The 27,669-nt window shown below is 34.7% G+C and overlaps 1 protein-coding gene across 1 annotated transcript; it reads right to left on the minus strand.

Moving 5' to 3' along the window:
• Positions 1 to 8,147: 8,147 nt before the first annotated feature.
• LOC128546073 (baculoviral IAP repeat-containing protein 3-like) lies at positions 8,148 to 14,513 on the minus strand. Its single transcript, XM_053534292.1, has 5 exons — positions 12,031 to 14,513; positions 10,782 to 10,972; positions 9,752 to 9,902; positions 9,458 to 9,622; positions 8,148 to 8,828 (listed from the first exon to the last, which is right to left on the minus strand). Exons 1-5 carry the CDS (start codon positions 12,686 to 12,688, stop codon positions 8,632 to 8,634), a joined length of 1,362 nt encoding a protein of 453 aa, XP_053390267.1. The 5' UTR covers positions 12,689 to 14,513; the 3' UTR covers positions 8,148 to 8,631.
• Positions 14,514 to 27,669: the final 13,156 nt, after the last annotated feature.

Consider the following 27,669-nt stretch of genomic DNA (forward strand, 5'->3'; position numbering starts at 1 on the left):
TTCATATTGTTTACCACTTTTTTTCCACCCTTGCCCGAAAAAACAGTAATGAGTTTGTACACTGTTCAGACAATTGTGCTCTGTTGAAATTTAACCAAACACAAGTTTACCTGCATAAACAGAAAGCATGATATGTCACAATGCGCGGATCCAGAGGGGGGGTGGGGGTGGGGGGGGACCGGGGGTCCGGACCCCCTCTGGAAAATCTTTAAAAAAGGAAAGAAGACAAGAAGGAAAGAAAATGTTTTTCGAAAAAGGCAACATTAGGACTGCATGTAAAGTATATGCGGCTGCTGCTACATACGACCCCGACATAATTCATATTATTTATCTAAAAGAAACTAAGAATTTTACCTTCAAGAAAGCTTGATTTTATCATTTTCCCAAATTTAACAGGTTAGTCCATAAAACTGTCCCAGAATGCAAAAAATGAAGTGCTAAATTTCGAAATGTCCAGACGGGGGGGGGGGGCAGGGGATCGGCCCCCCTCTGAGAAAATTAGCTGTGTCCGTGCATGGTCACTATACCTGTCCAGTACTGGACATTATGGTAAACGCTTCTTTCCTGCACAAATGACAATTTCGCAACTTCTGTCCGGTTATTACAAATTTCTGGCCGCGATAAACCATTTGACTTGTTTCACTGTTGGTATCCGCAGTCTGTTGTATAATGATATATTGGACAAATCGAACAAAGTAAAGCGTCATTTCACTGTGGCTATCCGTGGTCTGTAATATGCTTAAATATTGGACAAATCGAACAAAGTAAAGTGCCCTTTCACTGTGGCTATCCATGGCCTGTCATACGCTTATATATTGGTGAAATCAAACAAAGTAAAGCGTCATTTCACTGTGGCTACGTTCTTTACTTATATACTGGTCATAACTAGGAAATTGAAGTCAGTTCACTGCAGCTATCAGTTGCCTGTAATATATTTCCTTATTGGACAGATCGAACGAAATAAAATGTTATTTTACTGTGTCCAGATAAGTCTAAAACATGTATTTTTTCAAACTTATGTATGGTTTGTATAATAAGGCAGTCCAGTTTGCATATGGGTTATTTGTAAACATATATTTGCAAATGCCCTGCAGAAGTAAGATTTGGAAGTTTACTTTAAACCGATATCCTACTCCATATAGTATTAAAATTAAACTTTTCTACTGTATTTAAACATGATATGTAGATGTACAAAACATGTTTTAGACTTATCTGTCAATTGTTAAAAGGTGTATGTCCCTTTGAATATACATACATGTCAGTTCGATTATTAATTGCCTTTACTATCTGATAAATAAATTTGAAAAAACGAACACTTCAACAGCTTTCTTCGATATTCATTCACTTTCATCAAAGAACATATCAATGTCCCTACATCTTAAAGATAAGAAAAAGTTATGCCATTTAAAATATAATACGAATCGATTGTAAAAAGCAGTCGAGAAAACGTAATTTCTTCCTAAATAAATAAATATTTATGATGAAAATCCTTGCGGTTTGAAGCAGTGAGAAATGTCATTTTTTGTCACATAGATGTGATATTTTGTTGTATTATACCTTGTGGTTTGCAACAGCGAAACCGTCATTCCTTACCCGATATTTTAGCTTTTCACTTATTACATAAATGTCCCGAAGTTTGAGCCAGTGGAAACCATTAATTATGATATAAATATGCTTTTACTTTATACATTTCCTTGAAGTTTGAGCAAGTTGAACTAATGATTTTATTTCATATCAATGGGGAATTTTGTCGAATTCTACATTGGGCTTTCCGCCATTGATCTTGAATATTCATTTATATTATTCCTTGTGGTTTGCGCCAGAACCCGTCATTTACTATCAGATAGATTTGTTTTTGTTAATACATTTCCTTGAGGTTTGAGCCAGTGGATTTAGTAATTTTATCTCGTATAAAAGTCAAATATTGTCAGATTCTACCTTCTCGGTGCGGCACTTGAAACTGTCATTTCTTACCAGATAGACATGGTTTGACAATACATATTTCCTTGTAGTTTGAGCCATTAAACTGACATATGACAGTGTCCAATCAGACCAATATGTTAGTATATCACAAGCCAGGGATAGCCACAGTAAACTAACATTTTACTTTGTTCTATCTGTCGAAGATATAAAAAGAAATAACACTTTACTTTGTTCGATTTCACCAATATATAAGCGTATGGCAGGCCATTGATAGCCACAGTGAAAGGGCACTTTACTTTGTTCGATTTGTCCAATATTTAAGTATATTACAGACCACGGATAGCCACAGTGAAATGACGCTTTACATTGTTCGATTTGTCCAATATATCATTATACAACAGACCACGGATACCAACAGTGAAATAACACTTTGCTTTGTTCTATTTGTCCAATATATTATTATACAACGGGCCAAGGATAGCCACAGTGAAATAACACTTTACTTTGTTTGATTTCACCAATATATAAGCGTATGACAGGCCATGGATAGCCACAGTGAAAGGGCACTTTATAATAGGTCAAGGATAGACACAGTGAAACTGTATATCACGTTCTTCTTAATAATCAATATATAAGTATATAACAAGCCAAGGATAGCCACATAGGAATAAAATATCTATTTGCCTTATATCGTCACTTATGATGTATATTACCGTCAAAGAATAGACACAGTGAAATGTTCTATGACTGTGCTCGTTGTGTCCAGTAAACTACAGGCCATGAATACCCGTAGAAAAATGACATATGACTTCATTTTATATCATTAATAGAGATGCATATCACAATATTGAAGCGTATTACAGGCCATATATAGAATATGAATTTATTGGATATAATCAATATCGAAGTATTTTACAGGCCACAGATAGACAGAGTAAAACGCAATATGGCTTTGTTTGATATTTTACTTGCCATGGATAGAAACGGTAAAATGCCACATGAATTTGTTTTATATCATCAGTATCAAAGTGTTACAGATTGTACGGACAGATGGACAGAGAACATTGCTTTCCCTCCCCCATAGCCTGTCGTAGCGGGGGTTTAACTAAGCCTCATAGTTTAGTATAGTATGAAGATTTCAATTTAGTGGTACACAACCGAACCCTTTCACCGATAGCCAGAATTGTATACGGTACAGGGATAGCCAAAAGGAAAGTCCTATATTTCAGTTTACAAGGATCTATGTTTAGAACTAAATAACCCGTATGTGAACAAAGGATGAATCACTTTACCTTAAGTTGACATAGCAAAACGTTAACCAATTGTAATCTTAGTCATTGCTTTACTGGTTTACATAAATAAATCACCTTTATCTTTTTAGTTCGTTATTCCCATTAGACGAGTTTATTATAAACGAATAGGTAGTCAGATATTTAAAGCGATTTGATAAAATCAGAGTCGGGTATGAAAAATACACGGTTTTAAAAATGTGTGGGTTAAAGGCATAGTTACCAATGAAATGTGTCCTCTGGCATACCAACGAGGAAAAATTATGGCCAGCAACACTTGTTTCACCTAAAAGCAGCAAACTGCAAAACACATCCACCCTCTGATACAAATGTATAAAAAGACCATGCAGATAGTTTTTGCATAACGGCTAGCACAGTAGGTAGAGCAAGTAGGTTTCATGAGATTTGTCTGTTTAATAATTTGTATCTAATTACAATTCGTTTTATTTTAAACATTTTTAATTTACGAGGAATATTATCTACTTCTATTTTTGATATTTTGAGTATTTCTTTTTAATAATTTTTGAGCATGCAGTTACCGCCGAGTTACTTATCATTGATAGACACATATTGTCTACTATATGATAAAGTACATTTGGTTTTTCAAAATTTTCATTTAAATCTATAAACACAGACTAATGTCTCAGATGAGTAAGCTACAAGCTTTTACTCGAACCTTTTTATTGTACATTTATGAAGATACTTTTCCGTCATGTAGTATAAATAGTAAATAAATTCTAAACTACATCTAAACCCGTCCGCTTAGCTCAGTAGGGAGAGCGTTGGTCTACGGATCGCAGGGTCGCTGGTTCGATCCCCGGGCGGGGCTTATGTTCTACGTGACGATTTGATAAAAGACATTGTGTCTGACATCATTCGTCCTCCTCCTCTGATAATTCATGTGGGGAAGTTGGCAGTTACTAGCGGAGAACAGGTTTTTACTCGTAAAGAATCCGGGAACACTGGTTAGGTTAACTGCCCGCCGTTACATGACTGAAATACTGTTGAAAAACGGCGTCAAACCCAAAACAAACTAACTAAACTACATCTAAGGAATGAAATAAAGATGCAATACTCTTCATTAGCTACTGCAAATATTTGATGTTATTATTTCCCCTTGATCGTTCTTTTTTTTCCAAAAGGCAACCAACAGAAGGTACTCTTTATTTCTAGCAAGTTTGCGATATTAATATTGTTGTTACTATCATATAGGCTGTGAAAAAAGGGATAAAAATCCCTTAGATAAAGCCGCGTTCTAATACCAGTACATCGCCAAGTGTAAAAAAAGCACGAGAATTTAGTTACTTATGCTAATGAAAAGGCGTGGCAACTGGTTATTTGAACATCCACAAGTTTTGTATAAATTTCGATGTTTGTATAAATTTCGATTGTAGTATAAATTTTAACATTTTGATGAAAACTGGATGCCTTGTTTTCCTTTCTTACCATACTATTTAGAAATGGAACCTGAAAACTGGATGTAGGTTATATAAGTGAGGTATCACAGGACTTCAACAATGATTTGACTAACTCAAGTAATCCGGGCGATGTGGATTTAGAACTCTACAAGCGGAAAGTCTTTAAATTCAAATTTTAGACGACGTTCGAGATGATACCAATACACTCACTGACGTCATGGCCTAGATCATAGTTATCTAAATGGACTTTCATGCTTTTGGAAATCCGAGCTTATGTTTATGCTTTAAATAGCAGTAAGCTAAGCTGAAGAAATTGACATTCTGATGAATCTAGGAACTGTTATATCAAGTAACTTATAACCAAATAAATCCATAGTTAAGTAAACAAATAAACGCAATAACATTTATCTAAGGAATTTCCTTAAAGCAATACACACAAGAAATATTTCAATTTTACTAACAAAAACAACAACAACAGTATTGAAATCACTACAGTATGTGCCATAAGTATGGCGACCAAAACATAACAATACCTATAACTTGACTGTATGCATAGTTCTGTTTGAGTTAGAACATCCATTATGATCTTAGAGTGACACATAGAGTGAGATCCGAGGTACTTTATCAAATAGGTGCCTATATGTAAATTCAAATATATGAAAAAATCCTGTAACAAATCCATGAACAATCTAAGTGGAGAAACAGTTTCAAGTCCCTGTGATTAACATATCAGAATTTGAGGGTAAGACCTATAGACAAGTTAAGCTATATAAGTAACAGAACCAATTTGTTGCGATGAAATCATAAAAAGAAACCAATTTCAACAACAGCGGGTGTTAAGTGCTGTGTGGCGGCCGTAAAAAGTCGCCCCGACTTCATTTCAGTGTTGTTATATTTTCTGGTCCTTCGGGATCATTGATTTCAGCTCATTTAGATTTGAAGATTGAATACTGCTTAAGCCCGTGCTAGGGGTCGTGGACAGTGTTGCATTTTCCATTACTACTCATGAACAGACTCAATCAAACCGAGTCTGCAATTTTCACTGTTTGCATTGTTTTCGGTGCTTCCGAGGGATCTACTTTCCAGATCTTATTCAACACTTTACTAACTCGTGTGATGCTGAATTAAAAAGTCACATTTAAACAAGGAAATAATAAAATACTCTTGAGCGAGTCAGAAGGAGAATGCACTTATAGTAGCATTGCCATTAAATTTTGATTACAAATTTCATTGTTTTTTTTTATATCAAACTCTGTATGAATGAAAAAAAAAACCTTATACGCAATCGTTTCTTAATAACGTACAGGAAACCCATGTAAATATCATAAAACTACGCAGTACTTCACTTACAAGTAAAATGTTGATGTAATAAGGAAGACATATACATACGGAAGTAAAAACAAAATACAAACAGCTCATGAATGAAATGAGAGGGAAATCTTACGCACGCATACCCATGTCATTGCCATAAAAAGAGAGGAAACTGGATGGGATTATTTGAAGAATTAAGAAATGCACGTCACATTCTCTGTACAAGGTGAAGTTATTCAGTTTTATACTGATTTTCGGGGCCTCCGTGGCCGAGTGGTTAGAGTCGTTGACTTCAAACCATTTGCCCCTCATCGATGTGGGTTCGAAACCTCATTTGGGGCATAGAATTCTTCACGTGAGGAAGCCATCCAGCTGGCTTACGGAAGGTCGGTGGTTCTACCCAGGTGCCCGCTCGTGATGAAATAGTGCACGGAGGGGCACCTGGGGTCTTCCTCCACCATTAAAGCTGGAAAGTCGCCATATGACCTAAAATTGTGTCGGTGCGACGTTAAACCCAACAAAATAAATAAATTATACTGATTTTCGTGAAAACTTGCGTAATTTAGTAATATGTTTTTTTTTAATATCATTGAAACATAGGGATAATATAGAACAGAGGCGTGATCTGAAACAATGAGGTATTTCAATCTGCATCTACAAATTACAAGTCAGTCATTACTGATTTAAACTTGGGGCGCTTGTGTAAGGTGAAATTAAAAAACAACAACAGCTATTGAAGGACAGCAATGCCCTGTCACTTAATCAAGTAACACAAAAGTGGAAAAAGGTGCATACTGTTGTAAATTTTCGAAGTAGAGTTATGGAACATGTACATGTCAGTTCATCATAGTGAATAAGTTTCAACCCAATCCCACAAAAGGTCGCTGCGATACCAGCTTACATAAAAAACTTAATCAAGCCTGGACGCTGACGCTAACGCGGACACCGACGCCGACGAATTGCCTAGTGCCATATCTCTACCTATTCTTTGAATAGTTGAGCTAAAACGTAAACAGTCTTATATTTAGATATAGTGGCCAGTAATTCAGAAATTAGGATGAGGCATAACTGTACATCATTTTAGGAGGGTGTCCAATTTGAATAGTGCTGTGAACGTCAATGTGTAATTAGATAGTCTAGGTTTCCGGTAGTCATAGGTGAGACAATGGTGGTATACCCGTACTAAACTGTATTTGATTAAAGGGGATGTGGAGTCCACATTGTTCTAAAGTTTGAAATTTTACAGCATTTTTTTTTTGAGCTACACTTTGTATAATCGTAAAGGCCTTGTGCAAAAGTTGTCAAACAGTTTAAAATATTCTAGTCGAGGACGGACATTTGTGTAAAAGTTTCCTGTTTTCTCGTTTAATCCTGATAAAGCGTAGAGAACTGTTTGCCCTTACATGAATTTTTATTACGCTCCGACTAGTTTGGATCTTTAGAGATAATTTCTACCCAAACAGAGGTAGCGGCATATGTGCTTTTCAGTTCGATACTGGCAACTTACAGGCTACCCCCAACAACTCATACTTGTTAGAGTCAGTTTTATATTCCGATAAATCAAGAGCACATGGGTCATTTTGTAACATTTGGGACTTTGATCAACTACCCTTACTCAATTAACCGTAACATATTCATGTTTACATTTAAACACGGAAGTATAAAACAAACATAGTTATTACCATACTTGGTTATCCGATCAATAACGTGACCATATATGGAAAGAAATCTGAATGAAAGCATTTACAAGTAGACAGTTTTACAACTCAAAGGAATGTCATTCATTAATTTAGGCAGTATTATAAATAGCAAACATTACCAATACTAGTGATTATGCATTTTTGTAGTAATTCGATAGTTTAATTACTTAGAGTTCTAGAGATATACGAGAAAATAAACAATTGATATTTAGCAATCATTAAAATCGTTAATTAAAACAGAAGCTAGTCTATCAATGGTTTAGTCTTGTATATTGGCCCTTACAGCCAATACGCAGACTTTATCATCCCCATAGACCACCTACATAGCAGAATCAGTGTCTTAAACGAATTATTGTACGAATGATGGAAATACAATGAAACCAAGTAAAAATCGACGCATATGTGAAATGACACAATGTTTCAATTATATTTTCTTGTAATGATTTCATTCATATACAGTATTCCAGAATTCTGCCAAAGCGTTTGCAATAATTAAGAAACAGCCATGAAGAAAACATTATGTTTATGGTACTATCATACATTCAGGATAACTCAGACAAATATAGAAATGATAAAAAAATGAATGAAAATTGTACCTAGCTGAAATCTGAAATTCCCTTGTACATACATACTAAAAATTCAAATCATAATAAAAAGTCATCGTTATGAAAAATAGATTTGTTGAAAATACATTTCTTTAATTTCAAGAATGTTTCTTAGAACAATTCTTCTTTTTTCTAATCCTTGATAAATGATAAAACTCTCTTTTCATTACACATGTATACTTATAACTTTGCAGCTGAAAGCAGAACTACATGACCTTCATGGGGTTTATAATTTACCATGGTTCATCGTTCAGATGTTTAGATATTTAACCACTCGGCTATTCAATTCCTGCGAAACCGACAAACCAATGGCCATGATTATTTTATTAACAACAAACATACGATGTAAGTAGATTTTCCAAAGTAAATTACAGCATCGCAATTATTATGCGGGATATGTTCGCACGGTTCCTTGAATAATTGAACGACAAACTGCACATTTTCTCAACGCATGCGCACATTCAACACAAGAAACCATGTGACCGCATGGGAGAAACACAATGTTTGCATCTTTGTCCATACATATTTTGCACATTATCTGTTCTTTCAGATGTCTGTTTTCTTCTTTTAGAGAATTTCTTTCTGAAAAAATAAAAGAATGTTGTTACATAGTAGTTTTGCCTACTAGTATTTCTTTGCAGTCACGTTCAAAAAAACAATTTTCAATTTAAAATAGTCTATATGTATATAAAGCGTATGATAATCCTAGATGCCACTGCAAAACAAAAGTGTTATCTGTGTCTTCCACAAGTACTAAGTTGTAAACCATTGCACTTTATGATAAATATATGAAAATGAATCATCTGTAACAAATAAATTACAGTGATATGAGCGGGTTCTGTGTGCATGAGTGTCCCCTAGCTAAAATCTTTATACAATAGTTTAGGTGGTTATCTGAAGTGTAAGAAAATCAACGGTGATAGTATGATGGTATCCTTCGAAACATCCAAGATGGCCGACAAGATAGACGCCAAAATATGCAACTGCACAAAACTCCTAGAATAATCACCTTCATAATTTATTCAAAGTTGATCAGGGACCTCTCATGCACACAGAACCCCACTCAGATACTAGACTAGAATGTAAAATCACAACTATGTTAGAAAAATAAGATTCTATTGTAAACAATAGAATCACGTAGGCAGGAAACGAGAAGGGCCAATTTAATACATTCAATACCATGAAAAAATGTATGGATGAACTTCACGTACTATTTGTCGGAACAATATTTCCTTTACCGCTTGATGTTTGTAAATGGTTGACACTGTCACCCCCTGTGGGATTACTAGACCATATGTTTTGGGGATCTGTCGACCTCTTGTGACTGCAGTCTAGGAGGTAATCAAGAAGTTGTTGTGCTTTTAGATCTGTGTTGTCTGGAATAAAGTAAATGTTGAAGTTAATAATAATCATATAAAATGCATTTAGGCTAATATCAATTTAGTTTCTATTTTTTGTTCTTCCTAAATGTCTGAATGTTCCTATTTCATTAGCAAAATACTTACTGCAATGTTCTCTTGTGTGTTTGACTGATTTTTCGACAAGTTCTTGAGTGTATCCCATGCCAAGAACCAATTTAGCAGCAACACTGTTTAAATCTTTGATGCTCTGATCGTGCACCTCGTTCGTATGGTTCAAACTGGACCCATGTACCTCCTAGAATTGTAAAATTTGACTTCTACACTAGGTTATAATAGAATTTAAATTGGTCTACTTGCCTGCTGAAGTAAGTAAGTTTTGATATATCACACATATTTGAACGAATATGAAAATATACGCTTGTTACGGTCTATAATTCATCAAATACCATAAATCAGTAAAATTCGATATTCTATAAGTATCATATAAATTTTGACGGAATTTAATTAATACAAACATCTTTCTGTTCCAGTTTCTGTCGATAAATTTCATCTTACACCTCCCTCTTTTGTTATTCTATTCATACCAAGGTCAAGTGCTCACAAGCGGTATCACAAACAAAACGCACGTGGTCTATTGTGTAAACTAGGTCAATCGTATTTGACAGGCCCGATTGGACAGTCTGTTTTATGTAAATATTAATGATTGACAGTTTTTTATCCGTCCATTATAAACCGTTCCCAGAGCAGTGGTTATTAACTAGACTTAACCTACATTTGCTCGAGGGCTTAGTAAAATACTGAATACTGATTTGTTTGTCATTCAATACGGTATGAAATACATTTTATTAAAAAGGATTTCAATGTTTACAATTTATAAACTTATCTACATCTACGGAAATACTCCCAACAATCAATTTCTGATCATAACTGGGAGGTCGGGGCAGTTTTTAAAAGCATTTTGCTATGTTACATGATACATGATATTCATGTTGTTAAGAGAGTAAGAGCAGTAATATATACAACTTGTCATGGGGTATAGCTTTTCGAAACTGGCCTATATATAAAGTCAGTTTTAAAAAATGCAAAGAAAATTATAACAAAATGCAAGCATGTAATATATAATGATAACTAAAATATATCGTAGTAACTATAAAACTATTTTTCTAAAATGTACCAGTGCTTGACTTTGTGGCAGATAATCAACATTTGTTGTTCGACAAAAGTTAACAAACTCCACTCCTTTGCATTGTTTAACATACGCGCAGTTATGAAACCATCTAGCATGCTCAATCCATGGGTTATCTCCTAGTTTCCAATCCCGAAGCTCACCACCACAAAAGAAACACTTGACATTGTCCTTAGTACCTGCCAAAAAAAGTCCGACTAAAGTATAAGGATCTTACATGCCTGTCTGTATAAATCATGGTCTTCCCAAATCCGAGGGGCAACGTGGAATGGAAAACCAGGCGCCAGCGAAGATTTTTATCCACGCTTTCTCGAGGGTTCGGAAAACAGCTGCCTTACTCAGGTATACAAGATATATTACTTTTCTTGCCTATTTAAACCGGGATCGCCTGTCCCGTCGTCCGTCCCACAAGGCTGTCACCTCGGGAACCTCGGTCGGCGGTTCCTGGAGGGGAACCGGTACCCCACTGTTCGAACCGTCTATTAATATCATTGCAAGAATTCCCGAGATATTGTAAATTAAAACCATGAAATTTCTTTTTTGTCCCATATAAAGTAATCTATTGCACTGAATTGGCATGTAAAGCATTTACATACCTATACGTAATTCTTGTATGAAAGGTCAGGTCAAATATGTGGTAAGTCGACTTATTTATATCGACAATATGTGTTTGAAATATGCGTAAACATGAAGGATAGCTTAGATATGGCAATCTTCATTCTATACACACCTGTATTCTGTACACAATCTTCCAATTTACTTTTTGAATTTAATAACTAACGTTCCATATGGGTTTTGTTTGTTTGGAAACAAATAAAAAGAAGGCGATATAACGGCTAGTTGTTGGGTGATACCATTTACAGATTCTTATTTAGTACAGATATAAGTGTATGTTAGCACTGAAATATTCATACAAGTTTACTTAATAGAAATAAGAAAGTTCGCAACAGCTCACCTTACCTTCTTATAACATGTAAAGGCCATAGATTTTGTTTTTGTCCGACGCGACATTGATGTTTATAAAATAAAACTTTTTATACTTGGCTATTAATTGTAAAAGTAAAAAAGAATTTTCACCAAGATATTTAGAAACATATACAGGTTTTGTTATCTAATGTTCCATTTTTAGCAATAGTATATTTTATATTAGTAAATCTCCGAGAGGGTTTCTTTATGCCGTGTAACAACTTCTGCTTGTTTCAGAGTACGAAAATAAATACAAATAGAGCAACAATACCTGTATAGAAAAATCCGGAAGCTGCTAAAGTTTCAGGGGTTATATTGTCAAATAAAGTTCCCTTTCTGAATGATGACAATCTCTCGCTCTTCAAAGCATAATCCGGATGTTTTGGTCTTTCATTAGTAATACCAGGAAAGCGTTCAATTTGTTCAGTAGGATAATCAGAAGCCTGTTTTAGATAGCTGCATCGTAATGTGGTGCTTTCGTTATTTATAGATGTGTTTTCTGTGAGTTCTGAATTGTGTTCTGTATTTTGACTCGAGCGTATTGGCATGTTTCTTCTGCGATGGTCATAGTTTTCTCTCTGAACATCCTGAGGTCCGCCGCTTGCAAATTCTTTGTTTCGTTGCTGAGCATGTATTGGTACATTACTTGTTTGCCTACCGTTTATTAAATCACAGTTTGGTGATAACCGATGATGTGTTTCTGCAACCGTCTCTTCCTCTGACCACTCCTTGATATTTACTCGACAGAAGAAACATATAGCCTCATCTCCATTTCCGGTATAGTAAAATCCAGATTTTGCTAACCGCACTGGTGATACTATACTGCTTTTAGGGTATGTTTGAAATGAGCAAAACCGAGCCCATTCATAATTAAATAATTTATCATTTGAACTGCGATTGTTTTCTAGTTCACTTAAATACTTTTTCATTGAACGCGAATAAATTTGACAAATCAAATAAGAATTAAATGAAAAGTTATAATCGAATTTAATGTTTACACTATTTGACTCAATTCTTCCAAAATGAAATCTAGAGTGAAAAGTTGTACAATAACCGACAGAGTCATAATTGTGTGTAATCTGTTAAAGGGATTGCTTTTCAATCTGTGGTTTCTGGTTACGGAAGTGTCAGTCCTTTAAAAGTCAAGTTCGTGAAAGTATTTACTTAAGTCATTAAATTTATTTATTGGAAATGGGTATGGTATTATAAATTTAGCAATTTAAGTAACAGTTTTTTAAAAAAAAATCCCGGATGATGTTTGCTATCAATTGTACTAATTGGTCAGTAAAATTTATAGAATTGACCGTCACTATAGTCATGTTTATGGTTCCATAAATAGAAAAAGAAATCCCATTACTTATCTAAAACAATCTTAGGCCAGAAATGCCAAGTATCTCAATCGTTTCGATACGTTGCTCACACATGTCATTAGGATTAAGTATAACTTTTATCTAACTGAATATCTTACTAAGTGAAGTTTCAGCTGTACATCATATACTAGTATGTATCACATGCTCTTCAGTAAACCATGTTCTCATTATTCTATTTTGTAAGTTAGAAATACCATAAAATGTTTAATGCTTAATACAATTATTGTATATTGTGTTGTATATGTAATTAAACATAAGTAACGCTCATCTTTTTAGATATTCTGCATATAATTGTGGTGCCAGTATATTTTCAGATTAACTTACAAGCTTAAGCAAAAGCCTGTCCTAAAGAAGTTACAAAAATGAGATGGACAATTGTTTCATTTTCGGCTCGCCTAGAAAGAAAATTGCAATGCACCGATTTAAAAGCTGATTTCTGAACCAGTAATTATGTTCAATTATAGAGAAACGACGTATTGATACCTACACTAACACAGCCGAAATCAACCCAATTAATAGAGTAGAGCAAGAGGTAATAAGTGTATGCCATTTCGGTGATTTATTTTTTACCGTTTTTGTCAATCCCCGTTTTCTAAATATACAAGTACAGCGTACATCATATCCATAGGGCTCGTCGTATCAACTGGATTCCTTTAGAATAATTCTAAAATTGCGTGGAAAACGTTCATAATATATTTTACGTTACCAAAATGTGATCGACTTACTTCAAATGAGGACATGATCTATGAATAATTGTACTAAAGTATTGTTAAGCGATACAGATAAATATAACAAAAGGCAACAAACGAAATAATGATAGTGAAGGACAATAGTGAATAATATTACCGATATCCACCAAATAATTCTCTAAATACTCTCTCCATTTGTTTCTTTAAAGTAGACATACCTTACTGTCATTCTTCTCTCTCTCTCTCTCTCTCTCTCTCTCTCTCTCTCTCTCTCTCTGTCTGTCTATCTGTCTCTCTCTCTCTCTCTCTCTCTCTCCCTCTCTTTAAAGGTAATTAAGTAGATATTTAGAGGACGAAGAAGATGATCCTGGTTATACTTATGACCAAAATATTTTAAGACTATTTAAACCTTACTAGATAGCCCCGAAACGACTTATAAGATCAATGTAAACATGAAAATAGTATCTTTACTTTTATGATTTTAAACTAGTGAAAGAGTATCAAATACATTGTACGTATAAAATCATTCAAACACGTTGACCAATTCGAACAGGAAGTAAATCGATTATCCTAAATTTGATATTCCATTACATAGTGAAATGTTGTAAGAATTTCTGATATAAATGGTAGCTGAATTTCATGTATCTCATTTGATATTATTTATGAAATTACATCAACTTATATTAGAAACACACATTTACTCTCCTTTTAATAAAATCCTATTAGACAGTGTAAGTTAAACTAAGATATGATAAAGTAACAACTGCAGTATATATATATATTGTTCTGACATTTCACAACATTGCATAATAGTATGTAATTTTTTGTTGGCTAATATACATTTGTTAAATTTCATAATATTGCGTAAATACAAGGTCGTTTACAAAATACATGAATTGATGGCAAGCCATAAAGATGTATTTGATTAGTCTCCTTAAAATATGTCTGCTACAGATGTGCTGAAGCTGTTACCTTATAACATTATATTATAAAACTTAGAGGTTTGCGTTCCGGCTCACATCGGCGACGTCTTCATAAGGTCAACTTTGTTAACGATATTTTTCGTATTCAACACTTGTAGAAGCTTCTTCAGTGTTTTATCGAGTTAAATAGCATAGCAAAAGATTCTTTTAATTATACTTAAGACTTTCATAACAGGAATATAGCTATGGTTGATATCTCATTACGTTTTACACACATGCCTTTCAGGCAGTAATATCAATAAATATGAAATGTAGATATCTACAGTTTTTAATTTATTGATGGTTTCTTTGAATGTGAAACAGCACATGGACTAGACAAAACACATTATAACTGACAAATTACATGGTATAGAGTGATACAAATGCTACTATCATAATTGAAATATTTAATTTTGACTTCTTTATCCTTTCATGTAATTTACTGAACACTGAATATGAAACAGATTACATTGAACATAATTAAGTTATTGTACCTAAGATTTTGAAGATTAAATGAAACGATCTACCTGAATGAAATTGATATAAATGTTTAATCCTTATCATAATATTTTCGCTTGCAATGATATAATTGAGCTAATTTGTCTGTATCTTGAATTTAAACTTACATGAGCAGCGTGAGGACGATATTAATTTTCATGAAAGCTGGTGTGTCTGATATCGATATTAGGCACACTTCGGTCTTTCGGCTGTGCAAAACGTCAAGATTTTAATCTTCCAATGACACAATGTCAAGTATATAAAAACTAACATTTATCCAACAAAGAATGCATGGTAAATTAACATAATTTCGCTAGCTTCCTCTTCTAGATATCAGGTCAAAGACCACAGTTATTTTTACTATATGTTCTATATAGACACTGTACAATATTGCAATTTTGTCTGCATTCCAATCAAAAAAAATTACCTGCACTGAACAGAACTATCCAAGAGAAAAAATTCCAGCCACAAGAAATTATGGGTTGACCGGCTCCTTTTTTCAGTATGTTTACCCAAATCATACGCCTATGGTAAATAGTCTTTTGACGGCTGCAAACAGGCAAAATCTGTCTTCTTCAAGTGACCGGTTTTGCATATTCAGACAATTTAATCCTATCAAAATTCACATCTAACTATTATTTCACATCTCCTCTCTTAAATTATGCCTTTTAGTGCATGTCTTTCATTCAATTTTTCACCAATATTCACCATCAAACAGAGGAACTATTTTCCGAGTAAGCACTTCCTTATTGTGGTCAACCAAGGGCAAGTAACTGTGGTCTTGTGCCTAGTTAGTACAGATTTGTCGGTGAATTCAAATAATATTCTAGCAAAATAAAATATAGGGTATTTCGGACAAATCCTGATGTTTTCGGGTCATTCTATCATTTAATTTGAAAATTACAGCCTTTTTCATATGACAGGTGTATACAGAACTCTGACCAAACTGCAGCCATAGAATTGTGTGAAATTCCAAAACTAGAATTGCTATATTTTTTTCATTTCTTGCAATTTTTTCATCAAATAAAAAATTTTTTGTTCAGTTTATAAATGTCTATCTGAAAATGTATTCAAATTGCACCAGAAGTCAGTAGTTTAAAAAAAAAATTTTTTTAATTTTTTAAGAGTTTTTTTTTATTTTTTTTAAATATCTTAAATTAAAAAAAAATTAACAAAAATTCTGAACCTGTCAAATTTTTACTTTTCTAAAAGGCTATAATTTAACAAACAAAATGATAGGTAATTTACAATTTTATGACCTGTGGTTCCAAAGATATCATGCTGAAATGTGCCACTGTCTGGTCCAGCCTCTGGCAGGCTTGTATATTGTCCAATACACAACATTCCAGTATAGACAAGCTTGACTTCTGTGTCACTTCTGTGGAATCCAGGAATTTCTGGGGTTGTTGACAGGCATTTTCCGCATTCTTTGAATGCCAAGTTTAATATAAATAGGAATCAAATTTTTGGTAATCCTCAGAAAAACACTTACTTTTATACAATTCACTTCAACTGCACAACTATGAAAGGAGACCGCAATAGAAAGTCTTCTAGATTTTCTCCTGGCAGCATCCCATGGAACAAAGGTTTACAGCTGAGTAGCATGAACTGTGGAGACATTGAACAGAAGCCCTCTACCTCAAGGATGACTGCAGAAGAATTCTCTCTAGTGGCTAGACCTACTGCTGATGGAGGGGAAACCTCTGGAAATGTCCGGGTGCTACGACCAAAAGTGACTGAGACGTCAGCCCTGAAAAAAGAAGATACAACATCATGTTCAGGCATGCGACTTGTAGACTGTGAAAAGATGTCTGAAGCCTTCAATGAGGCCTTCCAGATTCACCAACAAGAGGAGTTAGACTGCGAACAGGCCAATATCATAGTGGCCGAGGAGAGAAAAGTTGGCGTTTGTTGGAAGTTCTCCCTAAAATGTACAAACTGTAATTATGTTACACCACTGAAGAAGCTATATCAAGAGGCACCATCTCCGAGGCGAGGACCGAACCCAGCTGCACCAAATCTTGGATTGGCAGCTGGCCTGCAAGACACTCCACTTGGGAACACCAGATGTAGATACCTACTGGCAAACCTCGACATCCCTCCACCCTCAAAAAGTGGCATGCAGAAGACAGCCAACAAGGTGGGCTCTGCCATTAAAGAACTGAATGACAGTGATATGTCTGAAAAAGTAGAGATGTTAAAGGAGGTGAACAGAAGACGTGGTGATCCAGAAAATTCAATCAACATAGCAATGGATGGCCGGTATAATTCAACCACAATATCCAGTCGAAAGAAAGCCGGACAGAATGCTTCCCAGTCTATTGGTATTGCCTGTGAAACAATGACCGAGAAGCAGTATATCATTGCTGCAGCAGTTCAGAACAAGCTCTGCTGGACAGGTGCCTGGCTTCGAAACAAAGGCTATGATGTCAAATGCCCAGATGGCCATACAGACTGTACAGCATCTCTTCATCGTAGTGCACCACTGTCTGAGTACCAACTTGGGAAATCAATTGGGGAACAGTTAGGGGTGCAAGAAGCATATATTAAGTATGTTACCACTGATGGGGATGCGCGATCAGCCGCTGGAGTAGGAGAAGCTATGCGCTTACTGGACCCGATGTGGAAGGTTGAACGTCAGGCGGACCCTACTCACCTCGGACAAGCTCAGTTTCGACACTGTTACCAGGCGAATTTCAGTGCCGGAATGTTCACAGCTAAAACCAGGGAGAAAAGACAAGAACAACAGAAAGTGTTCAGTCAAGACATCAAGGCTAGATGTAGCCTAGTTTTCAAAGAACTTATGAGAATACATGCTGGGGACATTACACAAATCAAGAAAGAGTTACCTAGTGTCCTAACTGCCACTGTAAACTGCTATGCCGGGGACTGTTCAAGCTGTAGGCGCCACTCATACGTCTGTGGTGGAGGTGTTACCAACTCTTGGTGGAACCGTTCTATGTATCTCGCCAGTCATAAAATCACCAACCTGTTTATGGAAGAAAATGACAGACATTTAGTACAGGAGATAATTAAAATGAAACTAAGTGACTCTGCTGTAGAACAAATGAAACTAGGTACCAGTACACAAAAATGTGAGGCTGTTAACCGCTCTATCAGTGTGTCTCTCCCAAAGAATGTCAACTTCTCAAGGAATGTACATGGCCGGTTAGCATCAACAATTCACCGGCTTAACAATGGAATTGCGGATAGTGCTGAAAAGAAACTGGAACACTTGGGAGTACACCTGTCAAGCGGTACTCGGTATTCTCTACGGCAAATGCAGGTGGAAGAGGAATACCAGAAGAAGTACGCAAAGCAACCTGAAAAAGTGAAAAGGAGGTTACTATCCAAGGGGCGGCAGCTAGAAGATCACCTAAAATACCAGGCAGCAAAACCTTCAAGGTCAGACTACCGCAAGGGACAGCTAGACCCAGTGCCTTCAACATCAAGGGTAGGAAACTCTGCTGACCATATCTATTCACAGTGACACCTCTAGTTATCTCCCTTGTGTTGGAGAAAAATAGACTGTAGCAAGAAAAAAAATCTTATGTGGGATATGGACAAATAAATAAATAAATAAATAAATAAATAAATAAATAAATAAATATCTTCAGCAACCACTGTGTTGTACAGACATCTTTACCTGAAACTTATAAAATATGTTGTTTAGAATATAATTATGACTGTTGTTGTTATTGTTGTTGTTGTTGTAACTGTATATTCTGTAATAAAATGCTATTTTGTAAATATTAAAAAGTATGAACTGCAACCAAATGAGTTTGTTTTTAAATTATAACAATTGCAGTCTCTTTTTAGTGAAATTAAACAAGTTTTCACGGCAGATGTCAATGAAAAAAATAAAAAATATCTTGTGATGACTACCGTGCAAACTGACATATTTCAATGGAAAGACACTGCCATTGTATTAGTAATACCGTAAAAAAAAATATCACCGAAAGTAGCTACCGTAAAACCCATAATAAATGCCCTTCTTCAAACAAATGCCAACACTATGTCCTTTAAAACATTGAAAAAGAACATCATGAAGTGCCGGTACTATTTCAATAAAAATAGTAAGAAAAATAACCATTGACACGACAAATACTGACCGATAAACTATATCAGCTATTTAAATCTGGCTCTGCTTTAATTCCTATACATTTAGAGTAAAAAATAATAGCCGATCCATGTCTGGTGCTAAATAAAAAAAATTCACCAGGGCATTTATTTGGAAATTTACGGTAATTACTTATGTGGTTATTTTATTAGGAATTTTACGGTACACAAAAAAATTACAATATGTAAACAGAGAAAATTTGGAGAAATACCCAGTCTTAACATCTGAAATACATGAATTTAGTCTATCAGAATAAGTACAAAATAGCTCGGCAGATCTCGACAGCACGGCAGCAGGCATTACAACAAGACCTCGGAAGGCTAGAAGGAAATATATACTAACACTATAGTAACCGACAAGTTGCATAAGGCCCATGCTTCGAACAGAAGCCCCGATTAACACACTTCTGCCTCTCAGTATTTACGCTATGAGGTTCAAGGCTCAAGTGTTCCAGGTTGAGGCAGAGTGGTTCGTGACATAGGTGAGATACATCTAAACCCGGCTCCAGAGACAGAATGCGTCTACTGATCATGTACCGCAACCTGTGGGCATGCATAGTATGCCAGTCACCATCCGGAAACTTGGCCTTTATGACCCCATAGCCTATGGCTCCTTTTTCAACACAGCCCTGCCAAATATGACAGCCATGCACATTTTGCTGTATTTTTCTGTCTATTATTTCTGTGTATTTTTCAAAAAATGCCTCCATTTTTAACTCCAGAAATGGAAATGAGGCTGTAGACTGTGTACCAAAAAATATCTGGGCTATAATTAGCCAAACATTCAAAGTGAAAGTAGAATCTGTCACATTTTCTGGAAAAATTATATATTAAAATATATAATGATTATATAATATTAAATAATACAAATAAAAATTAGAATTTCTTAAAATCAATGAAATGTCAGATTTCCACATCATATAACTGTCACCTGTGAAAGTTTCATCCAAATACAAGCAAAACTGAAAAAGATATTAAATTTTAAAGTGGGTCACCTCTCTCCATTTCACGCTATATCAGGCCAAAGACCACAGTTATTTTTACTATATGTTCTATATAGACACTGTACAATATTGCAATTTTGTCTGCATTCCAATCAAAAAAAAATTACCTGCACTGAACAGAACTATCCAAGAGAAAAAATTCCAGCCACAAGAAATTATGGGTTGACCGGCTCCTTTTTTCAGTATGTTTACCCAAATCATACGCCTATGGTAAATAGTCTTTTGACGGCTGCAAACAGGCAAAATCTGTCTTCTTCAAGTGACCGGTTTTGCATATTCAGACAATTTAATCCTATCAAAATTCACATCTAACTATTATTTCACATCTCCTCTCTTAAATTATGCCTTTTAGTGCATGTCTTTCATTCAATTTTTCACCAATATTCACCATCAAACAGAGGAACTATTTTCCGAGTAAGCACTTCCTTATTGTGGTCAACCAAGGGCAAGTAACTGTGGTCTTGTGCCTGTAGTTGAATAAAACTACGACTCTAGAATTTTTGAAAGGAAATGATGTCAACGTCATCAGAGAACGTTGAAGTTCCCGCGCATTAAGGACGCTCGCTACAATTTCGTATTTTTTTCTCAATAATAGATTTTGATGAAATGTTTTGTATTAAAAGATCATGTTATGATGTATTGAAAAATGAAATAAAAATACTAGGTCACCAGCTTCGTTTCATTTTAATTTGCCCCTAGATATAGTGCTATTTTAAACATTTTTCAAAACTTCTGTAATCCTAAAATATATTTCAGTAAAGTACAATGATCTGCATAAATTTGATTATCTAAGCATTTTTATAACGGAAAACAATATATCTATTTGAAACATGCTCAGAGAAATCAAAAGAACATGATTTTGTAAAGAAAGGAATACTTGTTCAGCAGACCCAAGGGCTATTTTTGCATATTTTTGTCAGTTTTAAGTTGGTACTTCTGCTATTTTGTCGAGTTTCACATAATAGAATTTAATCAAACACTGCACATACCTTTGGTTATGTCTACCTAATCTAAAACAAAAAGAAAATTGATAGGTCACCATATTAGATTTCGCTTAAATCAAATTACAACGAGGTGGGGTGTGGCGGGCATTTATACAACGCAGTTGCACGAAATACTCTTTCAGTGTTTGAGCAAATGACTTAGAAATGTATATATAAAATTATCAAACGGCAGATTTCTTAATAATCGGATTTTAAGATGTTTCTGAAGCATTTTGATGGCATAGAACGATGAAAGTTTCTGCCTTTTTTTTTTAAACAAAACCTATAATTTACGAATGTACGGTACAGGTACGTAACGGGATTAGAAACAGCTGTGACTCAATGCAGAGTTGGAGCGTTGGTATAAATAACAGACTCCAGTATATGTCGGATTGAAGCAATTTGAACTGAAAGTACTTTAAATGTATATATTTTGTAACTATGGTGATACTTTCCCTAACATTTAGTCAGTATATTATACATTTTGTACATTAAATGCATGCGAACATACAATAATTTGCGAATTTTTGCCGTACGCGACATTAGATAATCACTTCCGGGCATGCGCAGAAGACCGCACCAACACTGCAGTGAGCTACATCGAAACCAAATTGGCATGGTGTTGGGGTAAATATCGACCCGTCCGGAAAAACTGTAGCGAGTGCCTTTAAATGAACATTCAGTGACGCTGTGCAGAATCAATATATTTTGATCTCGTTTTCACTTTAACAATAGAGTGAAACATATGCAATAAAAAGGTTATAAAACAGGACTGGTGTTCATAAGGCGATATTGGCAATATTGGCATACTAGACCGAAATTAGCCCTCGAGCCAATACCTCTCCTAATATGCCAATATCGCCTTAAGGCACACCAGACCTTTATGATAACCTCTAAATTCGACATTCAGTAGTGTTAGAGTAATTTTGAAAAAAGAAACATTTGTTTACCTCTTTCCTAGTCAATTTCTTGTAAGGCTAGAGCTAGCCAATGAAAACGATTTATTAAAACCGTTCACAGGTAGTTTTCAGTACTGACATTCCAATGTTCCGGCCATGAAGTTTCCTTTAGTTATATCAAATAATGTAGATTTTAAGAATTCTTGTTCTCTTGTAATCCTTAAAAATGGCCTTAAATGTAAAAATGGCGTCCATATTGGATTTATGGGGAAAAATTGTGTCATGTCTTTGTCAATTCTTTGACGTTTATCTAATAACTTTTAGATTAGTATTAGTAACTTGAAATATATTGGTAAGATGTTGATTTTCCTCTTGTTTATGTTTATGTTACTGGTTTTTGCTGACATTCATTTTGTTTCTTGCACTTGATGAAAAGAGGTTTGCACATTTGGGAAAATATCATTAACCAAACAGATTGCAGCATTTTTTTTGCTTGTCTATAAATATGGGCTTATCAGTTATTTATTTGCTCTTCTGGTTTACACTTTGGACTTAACACTTCTTTATGGTAATCTAGAGTCAATTTTAGGAACTTAGGACTCATTTGTATTGCAGAAATAAGGTAGAACTTCTTTCTGAAAATATTGTCACATTTTTAAGTAAAGGAAATTGCAGAATTTGTGTATTAATTTTTATTATCTTCAGTGTCTGTAGAAGTTTATTAATAGACATATTTGTGAATGTATACTTATGAGTGAAGTTTTGATTTTAATAGATTTATTCAACATGACTTGCAATCTTGTGTCTTCATTTGATTTTACATTTGAATTGGTTTTTCTTATTTATAATCAGAGTGGTTTGATAATGATTAAACTTATTACTGCAGCACTTAGCATTATAACAACTCTGAAATAACCAAGACAGTAATTTTATCGGGAATCCTTGCTTTTCTTTGAAATCAATGTGGTGTAGGTCATCCTGAACATTAACTCCCATGCCCAAGTGCAGTAAAACACTTGTAAGGAACTATACGTTTGGTCTTTGTTGGAGTGGTTTCCTGTTTGGCTGCGGTAAACTTTGCTCGTCCACTTACAATGGAGAGAAACCGGGTTTGCAACACCTACACTGAAAATGATTTTCACAGCAGAACTACAATTCTTATATATTATGTTTGTCTCTGTTAAAATAGCTTATGCCAGAATGACGCCACCTTAACTTGCGATGACGCCTATGTCTTTTGTCGCGACCTAGAAAGAGCGCTACTATATTTTATCTACTGTTTTAGATTAAGGGCAATTAAGAATCGAAAAAATTTATTTAGCAAAACGTATCTTAACACTATTTATACACTAGGGCGTTAATACGTCGTAGAAATAACTTCTTACACCCGACGTACAACCACCCATCGTGCATAAATAGTGTTAAACACTCTTTCGCCATAAATTATTTCCTTAATTTTAAAATGTTCTCTACACGGAGAAGTGCAACAATTAATACTTTATCAATATTAAGTATATACCATTTCGGTGATTTATTTTAAGTTTGGCATTCCCCGTTTTCTTTTTTAATTTATAAAAGCACATTGTTTAGTATTTTGAATATGCTAGGGCTGCTCGTAGTTAAAGAATTCCGTAAGTATATTTCTTAAACTGCTACTATATATATATATAGTGTTACTTTAAATGAGACAGGATGTACGGGAAGTTGTATTAACACTGTAAAGAGATACAGATAGATGTAATAAAAGGCATTCTAACACGATCCGATTCATTTTCCTATTAAACAAAGAAGGCAGAAAACAGTGAATTATTATACAACAAATCACTGTTCTGACGTCACAGTTATTACGTCATGGCGTCAAACGGCATAGCGGCGCGCTGGAAAAGAAACCGATTGAAAACGGGCAAATATTTAATGCATGTCATCAAGGATGTACTTAAAAATCCTTTGTAACGTGTTAGAATCGAAATAATATATCTCATTTTGTGATTTGCTCTTGAATAAATCATTGTCTGTCGTTCAGATGCGTATTATTATATCACTCGGGCTGCGCCCTCGTGATATAATTCCTTTCGCATCTGAACTCCAAACAATGATTTATTCAACGACAAATCACTGGATGAGATATATTATTTCTTAAACAATTGAAAACATGCAATTGAAGAACAATATTACCAATATCCACTATATGATTCTCTTAGTATTTCTCTCCATTTGTTTCTTTAAGAAAATATTCATACCTAACTGTAACGTTTTACATTTTTTAAGAATTACATTCTAAGTTGTTATTTAAATAGATTTTTAGAAGTGGATCATGGAAACCCCGAGTTACACCTATAACCTAAACGCCTTAAGCCAATTTAAACACTAAATAGGTGAGATAGTTTCATAATGACTAATTAGATCAATATAAACACGAAAATAGTATGTTTACTTAATCTTTTTATTTTTTTGCCCAAAACTAGTGTAAATTTAAACAGGAAGTAAATCGAGTATGATAATTTTATACCACTACGTTAACTTACATTAGATATTACTTTTGGAATTAAAACAACCTATATAAGAAAAACACACAGCCGTTTTTCTTTCCTATGAATAAAATCCTATAAATGAAATGTAAACTTTACAATTTTCATTTTATTGATGGTTTCTTTGAATATGAAACTTAAGATGCAGGAGACAAAACACATTATAACAATTTGAAATATCTTAGACGAATAATAAGGTATATACTATTGTTGATAATAATAAAGATTTTATTTGGAGTGTCTTATCCTCTTATGCAATGTATGGACATTGTATATGAAGCAGTTATAGTGAAGTTAATATCTGAACATCCACTGGAATTATGATGCTGGCATATTTCTGCCATGACAGCTAGGTAGCTATCTTGATGATATTGTAAACTTGTGCATCGAAAATTTATGCAATTTTTTTCTGAAAACAATTTATCAAAACATAATATTTTCTAGATAGATCTATTTTATTAGTTTCATGACAACATTTTATGCCAACTTTGGCGTTAATGCTTGAAACTGCCATGACATAATTGGTAGCTATCATGATAGCATTCTAAACTTTCCAGAAAAGTTGTGCATTTTTCTGAAAACATTATCGCAATAAATAATTGTTTTCAAGATATGCTTTTATTTCCATGAAATTTAAGGCTATTGAGATAAAGCTTTCAGAAAAGTTCGGAATATAAAAACAAGAGGACCATGATGGTTCTGAATCGCTCACCTGTTCGCACATGACCCAGTTTTGAGTATGATTTCGTTTTTTTTTCTATTATTTGACATAGTGACCTAGTTTTTGAGCTCATGTGACCCAGTTTTGAACATGACCTAGATATCATCAAGATAAAAATTCTGACCAATTTTCATGAAGATCCATTGAAAAGTATGGCCTCTAGAGAGGTCACAAGGTTTTTCTATTATTTGACCTATTGACCTAGTTTTCGAAGATATGTGACCCTGTTTTGAACTTTAACTAGATATCATCAAGATGAACATTCTCACTAATTTTCATAAAGATCTCATGAAAAATATGGCCTCTAGAGAGGTCACAAGGTTTTTTTATTTTTATATCTACTGGCCTAGTTTTTGACCGCACGTGACCCAGTTTCGAAACTGACCTATATATCATCAAGGTGAACATTCAGACCAATTTTCATGAAGATCCATTGAAAAATATGGCCTCTAGAGAGGTCAACAGATTTTTATAATTTTAGACCTACTGACCTAGTTTTTGACCGCAGTTGACCCAGTTTCAAACTTGACCTAGATATCATCAAGATGAACATTCAACCAACTTTCATACAGATCCCATGAAAAGTATGGCCTCTAGAGAGGTCAAAAGGTTTTTTATTTTATTTGACCTACTGACCTAGTTTTTGATGGCACGTGACCCAGTTTCAAACTTGACCTAGATATCATCAAGTTGAATATTCTGACCAATTTAATGAAGATCCATTCAAGGGTATGGCCTCTAGAGAGGTCACAAGATTTTTCTATTTTAAGACCTACTGACCTAGTTTTTGATCGCAGTTGACCCAGTTTCGAACTTGACCTAGATATCATCAAGATAAACATTCAGACCAACATTCATACAGATCCCATGAAAAATTTGGCCTCTAGAGAGGTCACAAGGTTTTTACATTATTTGATCTACTGACCTACTTTTTGAGGCAGGTGACCCACTTTCGAACTTGACCTAGATATCATCAAGATGAATATTCTGACCAATTTTTATGAAGATCCATTCACAAGTATGGCCTCTAGAGAGGTCACAAGGTTTTTCTATTTTTAGACCAACTGACCTAGTTTTTAACCGCAGTGGATGCAGTTTCGAACTTGACCTAGATATCATCAAGATAAACATTCAGACCAATTTTCATACAGTTCCCATGAAAAATATGGCCTTTAGAGAGGTCACAATGTTTTTCTATTATTTGACCTACTGACCTAGTTTTTGAAGGCACTTGCCCCGTTTCAAATTGCCCTAGATTATCAATTTGGAAAAATTCAGACCAATTTTTTTGGGAAGATTTTTTAAAAATATAGGGCCCCTTTTTGAGAGGTCACAGGTTGTTCTATTTTTGGGCCCCTATTTGCCCTTGTTTTTGACTGAAACGGGGCCCCCAATTTTCGAAATTGCCCTTTAGATTTCTTTCCAAGGTGAACATTCGACCAATTTTAAAAAAGCCCCCTTAAAAAATGTGCCCTCTAGGGGGTCAAAGAAAAAATTTTTGGGAAACGGACGGCCCTTTTCAAACCCAAAACCCGGTTTTTATGGGGGGCCCCCCAAACCCCCCATTTTTTCTTTCTATTGTTTAACGGGTACAAAAAAAGAAAAAAAGTCACATAACAGAAACGGAAAAATTTGAATCAAAGAAAAAGTACCGTTATGCAGTCACTTAACCCATTTGGGCGGGCACGGACGACGGACGCTCGGACGACGGAGGGACGGACGCGGGCGCGACCAAAAAAAGCTCACCTTGTCCTTTGTGAAGGTGACCCTTAATAATTGCTGAAAGTATCGAGAAAATTTTATGGTGTAAATGGAGCTTTTGGAATTTTGCGAAAATAATATTGGGTTTGCAAAATTTTAAATTTCGCAATTTTTTCCGGGGGAAACATTAAAATTGTTGAGAAAGTTTTTTCAAAAAAACTTCGCTTTTTTAAAGGGTTTAGCATTTCAAGTATTTTAATAGCTACCCTAGCTAGCTATCTCTTGGCAAAAATTTTTGGGCCACTTTAGATTATAAATTTTTACATAACATGATAGTTTAAATTTGATGAGTAATACAACTTAATTGAAAAGGAATCCAAGTTTCATAACATGGCGTGGACGGTAGCTTGCGCTACTTCTACCGTCCATAAACAGG

Source organism: Mercenaria mercenaria, unplaced genomic scaffold (assembly GCF_021730395.1).
Source record: "Mercenaria mercenaria strain notata unplaced genomic scaffold, MADL_Memer_1 contig_3551, whole genome shotgun sequence".
NCBI classification, from domain to species: domain Eukaryota; kingdom Metazoa; phylum Mollusca; class Bivalvia; order Venerida; family Veneridae; genus Mercenaria; species Mercenaria mercenaria.

Excerpts from the sequence above, each read along its gene's own strand:
- LOC128546073 (XM_053534292.1), bottom strand. The coding sequence starts at position 12,688 with ATGAAAAAGTATTTAAGTGAACTAGAAAACAATCGCAGTTCAAATGAT. Across the intron at positions 10,973-12,030 it reads TTCCGGATTTTTCTATACAG|GTACTAAGGACAATGTCAAG; the intron begins GTATTGTTGCTC and ends TTTTTTTGGCAG. Across the intron at positions 9,903-10,781 it reads TGCCACAAAGTCAAGCACTG|GAGGTACATGGGTCCAGTTT; the intron begins GTACATTTTAGA and ends TTACAATTCTAG.